At 37.2% G+C, this 8290-nt stretch overlaps 1 protein-coding gene across 1 annotated transcript in view; it reads left to right on the forward strand.

The window, feature by feature from the left end:
- FAM171B (family with sequence similarity 171 member B) overlaps positions 1–2606 on the forward strand; it is a 62416-nt gene extending 59810 nt beyond the window's left edge. The window contains exon 8 of the mRNA XM_024561499.4: positions 226–2606. Coding sequence (XP_024417267.2) covers positions 226–1567 — 1342 coding nt within the window. The 3' untranslated portion in view covers positions 1568–2606. The remainder of the gene's footprint in view (positions 1–225) is intronic.
- The last annotated feature ends 5684 nt before the right edge of the window (positions 2607–8290 follow it).

Genomic DNA, 8290 nt, shown 5'->3' on the forward strand with positions numbered 1-8290 from the left:
AAAATATGAATGCATAGAAACCCAAAAACCTATCATGCCAGTATGTTCTTGTATTACAAAGGCTTTTTTGTAGAAATCAATGGGTACTCTCTCAAATATGTACATTAAAATAAGAATGGTTATATTCTAACAGCATTGCCTGACGTACATATTGTAGGATGAATATTTAAATGAATCTTCTAGATTTTACGTGGTAAACATCATTTGCCTTTTCTTCTACTCCAGGGATAAGTGTGGTTCTCCGCAGAAACGAGAAAGAAATATCACCAAACTTGAGGTCCTCAAGCGAGACCAGACAACTTCAACAACACACATCAATCACATCAGTTCAGTCAAAGTTGCCCTAAAAGCTGAGGACAAGTCACAGTTATTCAATGCCAAAAACTCCTCCTACAGCCCGCAAAAAAAGGAACCATCAAAGGCAGAAGCAGAAGACAGAGTTTCCATGGTAAAAACTCGGGACAATTTTAAAATCTACAGTGAAGATGTTTCATTTCTATCGGCCAGTCAAAATAATTACTCAAGACACCCAACCCAGTCTTTGGAGTCCAGCGTAGGGTCCAAGCAGCCTAAACATATTAGCAACAATCTGTCTTCCCTAGGTGAGGCTCAAGAAGAAAAGAGGTATCTCACAGGTAATGAAGAGGTGTACGGGCGTTCGCACATTCCTGAACAGCTGATGCATATCTACAGCCAGCCTATTGCCATCCTTCAAACATCTGACCTTTTCTCCACTCCAGAGCAGTTACATGCTGCCAAGTCAGCTACTTTGCCAAGAAAGGGTCAGTTAGTCTATGGCCAGTTGATGGAACCGGTTAATAGAGAGAACTTTACACAGACCTTGCCCAAAATGCCAGTGCATTCGCACACACAGCCTCCAGATGCCAGGGAAGAGAACGTCCCACTTGAAGGTCAACAGAGCTTGCCGTCCCAAACTTCAGACTGGAGCCGGTATTCGAACAGCTTACTAGAATCTGTTTCTGTTCCCGGAACACTAAATGAAGCTGTGGTAATGACTCCCTTTTCATCAGAGCTTCAAGGAATTTCAGAACAGACCCTCCTGGAGCTGTCCAAGGGAAAGCCCTCCCCTCACCCCAGAGCCTGGTTCGTGTCTCTTGATGGAAAGCCAGTTGCACAAGTGAGGCATTCCTTTATAGACCTGAAAAAGGGCAAGAGAACCCAGAGCAATGACACAAGTCTGGACTCCGGCGTGGACATGAACGAGCATCACTCAAGTAGAAAACTCGAGAGGGAGAAAACTTTCATCAAAAGCATGCATCAGCCTAAGATTCTTTACTTAGAAGATTTAGACCTGAGCAGTAGTGAGAGCGGAACCACTGTCTGCTCCCCTGAGGACCCAGCTTTAAGGCACATTCTAGATGGAGGGAGTGGAGCTATCATGGAGCACCCGAGGGAAGAGTCCCCAGGCAGGAAAAGCACTGGTGAAGATTTTGAAGCCAGTACATCCCCCACTAAAAAAAGGGGCCGACCACCACTAGCCAAAAGAGATAGCAAAACGAATATCTGGAAGAAGAGAGAGGAACGCCCACTGATCCCCATAAATTGACAGCAAGGATGGTTGTGTCTCTGCTCCCTTGTGCTGTTTATTCTTGCTTCTTGTTGTAAATTGCGGTATGAACTTCTTAAGGAGGTGAGACTGAGAGATCCAATGGGCCCTGGACATGTCTCAAGCAGAGTAAATAGTAAAATGGTAATTCAGTAATGAGAGAGAAAGTTACTAAGGAATGTTCTTTCTGACTTACTCTTTTGTTTTTGGGTGCTGAAGTTGAAGTATCCAGGAGTTCAAAATGTCAAATAGCTTCAAGATGTTAGTCATCTGAAAATGTTGCTCAGTCAGCCAGCTCAGTCCTGACTCTTAAGAATCACATTGTGTAACCCATACTCCTAAAGTTTCTCCCATTTAAAACCGTAGCCTCTGCTTTGATGACTACTACCCCTGTGAAACATTTAGAAACGAAACTGTATTCTTCAGGCATCATATTTGTGTGATAGTACTGTTATGTTCTCCACTGCCTATTCTTGAAAATAACTTGATAAATGTTCTGGACTGATGTAATTCTAAAGTTTAAAGACCAAACAATTTTTTTATTTTATTTTATTTTTTTTTGCTATAAACAGCATGCATAGTGTACCAGCCCCAAAGTAAATCCAATATTCATATAAGATGCGCAAGAAGCTACTTGGTTGTTAGAGAGGGAAACTCCAGAAATTTTGTTGTGTTTGGATATAACTTCATAGAATAAATGGTAATTAATTTGTTATTTGGAAATCAGAAATGAATGATCTGATATTAAATTTTTACTTAAAATTTTCTCTTCCCCTTCCTCAAAAGTAAAGTGAGCTTAGCTGTCAAGGAAACGTGTACACTAACCTGGGCCCTGACTGGTGTGGCTCAGGGGGTTGGGCATGGGCCCGCAAACCGAAAGAAAGATCACTGGTTTGATTCCCCATCAGGCACATGCCTGGGTTGCAGGCTAGGTCCTTGATTGGGGGTGTACAAGAGGCAACCAATCGATGTTTATCTCTCTCTCTCTCCCTCTCTTCCTCTCTAACAATAAATAAATAAAATCTAAAAAAAAAAAAAACCAAACCAAAAAACTTTACACCGTGTAATCTGGAAAATAAAACAATAGAAACCCTGGTCTTTAGTTTAATACTCACTGATACATGTAAAATCAGTTTTAAGAGGGGTCTTCTATTTAAAAAAAATTCTGGCATTGAAATGCTATTGATTTAAAACCAGGTAGTTGCTTATGAACATTAAAAAATTAATAACATCTGGAGCTAAAGGAAATAGACATTTCAGTCTTTTCTTAAATATTGAGCTAAAAAAGAAATGCCATTTCCCTGAGACTCAAATACACCTTTAGGATATTAGGTACCTGTATAGATTTTTTTCCTGTTAACATTCATAAAAGATGTTTGAGAAAAACAGTTTCAATTTTATGGGAAAAGTAAAAATTTTTTCTTAAATCACAGCCTTTGCAACATTCCTCCCTCCCCCCAGTTTTGGAAGTAATATATCCATATTTTCATCATAGCAAATAATTCAGTGGGAACACATTCAACAGCTGCTTTTAATTATAAGTGTCTTCAACTCTGAATTATTATTCATATGTCCTAAAAATAAATCTCTTTGTTAATTAAAATCAATTCATCCCATTTTTCTTAAAACTTCCGTGAAGGCAAATGTCTGAAGCAGATTCCCCTTTCCCTTGGGGGGAAACGTGGAAGGAAATTGCTTTATTTCTCATCCCCTACTAATCAACATGAGAGCAACATAAAGACCCCAAGACGCATAAGTTTGAAAGAACCAAAATTAGCCACACTAGCTTTAGTCAAGTTACAAAGTGATGGACAATGACAGACCACAGTCTTCTTCTCCAGGTCATAGACTTCAGCCAATGTTCTTCCTGTAACCACTTCTGAAGCACCTAACCTGTCAGGTGATATTGTTACCTTTCTGTATTAACCCAAAGAACTTAAAGACCAAGGTAAAAGGTTGCTATATTTTACCCCAATCCATAGAAGAGACAGAAATTTTGGTAATAACTAGGTTTACATTAATTTTTGTGGGGTGTAGTGATAAGGCTCAAAATTAGAGGAAGCTTCTTAATTGGTCTTGTACAGAAAGATGCATTAAAAGCGGCATAAATAAACGTCCTGGAAAAGGTTAAGGAGTTAGTGCTCTGCTGAAGTGCCTTTGATACAGACTTGCTTTATTAGAAGGATATGATAACATCTTTCTTAAATGTACATTTTCTTTTTGTAAGCCAAATTAAGCAGATGTTCAGTTTCTGTTAAAAAAATATAGACCTGGTGTTTCACGTTGGAATAATGAATTTTGCATGCAGGTAGCATTTATCTCTTTCTTTTGTGTATTCAATTCCTTTTCGAATCCAGTTTATGTTGACGCATAGTGAAATGTTGTACTTCAATATTTCAAATGTATATTTCTCCCACCTTTAAGTAAAAATGTTTCATCTCTCAGCTTAGTAATGGAAAACACATGTTGATATAAGGGCATACCATTCAGGTATGCCACCTACTCATTCTTGTGTAAAGGAAATGAGGAGATGTATCCCCAAGGGCTTTTCTAGAAATACATTCTTTGGTTTCAGAATAAAACCTTATTTTTTTATACACTGCACATTCTGTTCTCAATTGGGAAGTATAGGCAATTTATCTTTTCTAATGATTAAAAATGTGTAACTTCTCATTTGTGAGTAGTTCACAAATTTCCTGTTAAAAAGCTGAAGCCATCTACTTTTTCCTAACCCAAGTGATAATAAAACTACAATATTTACAACTTTCTTAAATTTTTAAATTGAAAACCAACGCAGTTTTTTGCAAATGTACACCTAGAAAATTTTGGTCACAAATTGTTAACATTTGTGGATCCTTTGTATATATTTTGCATATATCTTAAAAGCAAAATTATCCCTCAATTAACTGATGGATTCATTTACTAAAGCACAGCTATATGTATTTTTGAATACATATTAAGATCCTGAGACTTTATAAAATCGGTTTTTATGACATTTGGGCTGTTGTATAGGGATCGCTCCTTTTAAAACACACAGTGCACCACGAAGGTCACACGTGTTGAGGAAAAAAAGCACTTCCTTGCTTTGGCAGTCGTTTTCAGGTCGCTCCCTCTGTGTTTGAGTCCTCTGGTACCAGCACATAGTGTAGAGCTTTAGGTATCTGTGAGTCAAATAATACCCCTCAAAATGTCCCAGAAAGGGGAAGCTCAAACTTACATAGTCGTTTATAGGGAATGAGTTACTTCCCATGTACTGGCTTGGTAAAGAATTTGACTGTGTTAATTTTTATCTCAGATGTAGAGTTGACATTTTGCCCTGTTTCCAAGTGTTTCTATTTTTTGTATTCTTTCCTCAGAGGAATCTCACATTTCAGTGTATGTTTATTGCCATTACTACTATATTTACTGCTGAAAACTGTAACAATTCAAAGATTTGTAAAATGTTAAACATAGTTCATTAAAGATAATAAATCTAAAAATGTACTGGTGCATTATTTACTTTGGGTAAACTACACACTATTCCTTTCTAAATTGTCACTTAATCTAATAAATATTCAGTCATTACTTTTTCATTTATTATACTCCCTATAGTAAAATAAGCATTATGTATTTGAATACCCTTTTATTTATATAGTTGAACTTGATTTCTCTTTGCATGCCATGTTCTCCGAAGTCCACATTTTTACTGTTAAAGCTGAGCATAGACATATTTTCCTTCAATGAGAAGACTTCTTAAGATAGTGTGATAGAATGTAAAATAAATTGCAATCCCCAAAATACCTAAGTGAGAATATGATACGGTATCTCCTTCCCACCTTTAAAAATATCCTTTGGACTTTAAACTTAAGACTAAATGATAACGAAGGCTATTACCACTTAGAATGTTAGATCTCCTTCAGGAGCCCTTCTGCCTAAGTTCAGGCAATTTGCATTCGGGGCTTTAAAATATCTCTAGAGTCATTATCCAGGGTGCCCTGTTTTAAGACATTTTGCATAACTTATACCAATTAATGTGGTACTAGAAATGCCATATTATTTGATCAGTTCTAATGGGATTTGTGCTCTGAATCCACTTACAAATACAGTGGAAATTATGACACCCCCTCTGCCCTGCCCCCACAACTCCAAACACTGGCATTAAAGTAGACACTTCCATGTGAATCCCTGCCAAGTACAAGCCAGCCTGTGGCTGCCTTTGTTCCAGGGGCTGTTCTCCATCTAGGAGAGTCGGGAGTCAACAGAAATGGTGCAGCCCCTGGAAGAGTCATGCCTGGAACTGGTTATAATAGAAAACATTTCATAAATCTTAATCAGAAACTTAGCTGCCAAACATGATTTTCATGAGCTGGTCATCACATTCTCATCGCAGAAGGGAAATATGAGATGACTAATATGTAAGAACTATAGCAAAGGTAGTTGGATGGAGTTGGGTATTTTAATGAGTTTATCAAAAGTGATTCACTTCTCTGCACTTTCATTATTATGGCAGCTAGTCAGGGACCCTTCCTTTGAACTACATGCTGGAAAAATGTTAGACTAGCCCACAGTGTTGCTTTATCTAGGCTTCATAAAATAATCTTTTGGCCTTTTTTAAAAAATAGGTACACTATAAAATAGGTATACAGTGAGGCAGCTTAATCCCACCTGTAAATTCTTTCTAAATCAATTATGGGGTAAATTTCTTTTGAGAAATCTGCCCTATTGTCTTGGACTTGGATTTGGTTGCTCCATTAAAATAAGTATTTCCTTGACTTCATTCTTATCTTTTTCCCTCATTGGAAGCCTCTTTATTTTGGGACTGTGGACTCTGTCCATTGAGTTAAGTATTTTTTTTCTTTATAAAAACATTTTCAGAGTTTCACTAGAGGAAAATCAGCTAGAAATCAATCACAATTTGTAATGTTAAATACCAAAAATGCTAATAAACTCAACTATACATAATAGAAAAAACATTTTCATTAAATATATATGTAATGAATGTAGGGATGCATATATCTAAAAATAAATGTTTTTAAGTATTTCGGGGGGTAGATACCTAGAAAAGAAGTTGCTGGATCATATGGTAACTCTATTCTTAGTTTTTTGAGGAACCTCCATACTGTTTTTCAGAGTGCCTGTACCAGTTTAAATTCCCACCACCAGTGAGTGAGGGGTCCTTTTTCTCCACAACCTCTCTAACACTTGTTATTACCTGTCTTGTTGATAATAGCCTTTCTAACAGGTGTGAGGTGGTATCTCATTGTAGTTTTGGCAGAGGGGAGGGGGCAAGGGGTGGGAGAGGTTAAAGGGGGCCAAATATATGAAAATGGAAGATGATTTGATTATGGGTGGTGGGCACATGATACAGTATACAGATCATGTATCATAGAAATGTACACCTGAAACCTATATGACCCTATTAACCAATGTTACCCCGATAAATTTATTTAAAAATATATATGTAGCACATTTCTTAGGGAAAATATTGTGTTAACTATTTTCTTTCTAAAATAGCTAAGCTTAAAGTTCACACCTATGTTGTTTTTCAAAATATTGCAGTAATACTTCTCTACTTTTTTTGGTATAGTAGATGAATATCTTATTTCTGTTGGAAAGCTCACACATTGAAAAGTATATGTTGTTTTTTTCCCATTTGTTGACAAAACCTTTCCTGTTTGAACCCTGCATTTCCTAGTTTTCAAACCTATGCTTCCTGTGGTTGTAAACGATATTCCACAGTCCTGTAGGGATACCCCAGTGTCCCAAATGATTAAGTCTTTTTTTCCTTCAGGTTTACTAGGAGTTTCATAATTCATGTGCTGACTGATTCCAATCCTTGTAGACCTTATTAAAACACTAGACCAACAGCAGACAGTCTGATTCAAAACAAACCAGGTAATTACATTCCCAGGAGTCTCTGAGTTTATTACACTTGACAATTTAGTTAAAAACATTTCCTAAATACTGTATTGAAAAGCATAATTGTGGCTATCAATAAACATGGAGTAGCTATCTCAAAATAATTTTTGTTTTATATATTCCCATATTTCAGCCCAGAAAATAAGATATTTTTGTTTTATGTAGAAAGTACTTTTTAAATTTATTCAGCTGAATAAATTTATCTCTAATATACAGTATTCTGTAGTAAATACTATTTTGAAACCTTGATTTCTAATTTAGGTAACTTCTGAGATTTGTGTCCATTAAATACCTAAATGTTTATTAACATGTACTTTTACAGATATTTTTATTCTCATTAATTATTTTTTATTTTGAGAGCACATTTATTAAAGCTGGGGGCAGTGAAAAAAGAAAGGGCTTAGGTTAGAAGAAGCAACAGAAGAAGGCCTATGTGGGGCTGCTTTGGCTCCCTAGAAATGTCGTAGGGAAGAAACGAGCCTCTGTGGGCTCCTAAGGCTCACTGGAAAGTCAGGGGGAAAAGGGCCTTGGAGACAGGTTCGGGGGGTTAGCTCAGGACAAGTTGCTGCTGCTGATCCCTCCCCTGGTTGCCAGTCCATGGGGACTCTTAAAATTTAGAAGATGCACACCTGAGGGGGAAGAAAGGCATACACCCAGGAGAGAGAGAGTGCGCCTCATTGTTAATTTTTCACTTAGTGTTTACTACTGATTATTGCAGTAACTAGGGGACTGGAGGAAGGATTGAGAGGAGATCTGCCCTTTTCTTTTGGATGGTTCCAATTATAAGGATCTGCAAGGCATCAATGGAATCAGTCTTGGGATGGC

Source organism: Desmodus rotundus, chromosome 2 (assembly GCF_022682495.2).
Source record: "Desmodus rotundus isolate HL8 chromosome 2, HLdesRot8A.1, whole genome shotgun sequence".
Lineage (NCBI taxonomy): Eukaryota > Metazoa > Chordata > Mammalia > Chiroptera > Phyllostomidae > Desmodus > Desmodus rotundus.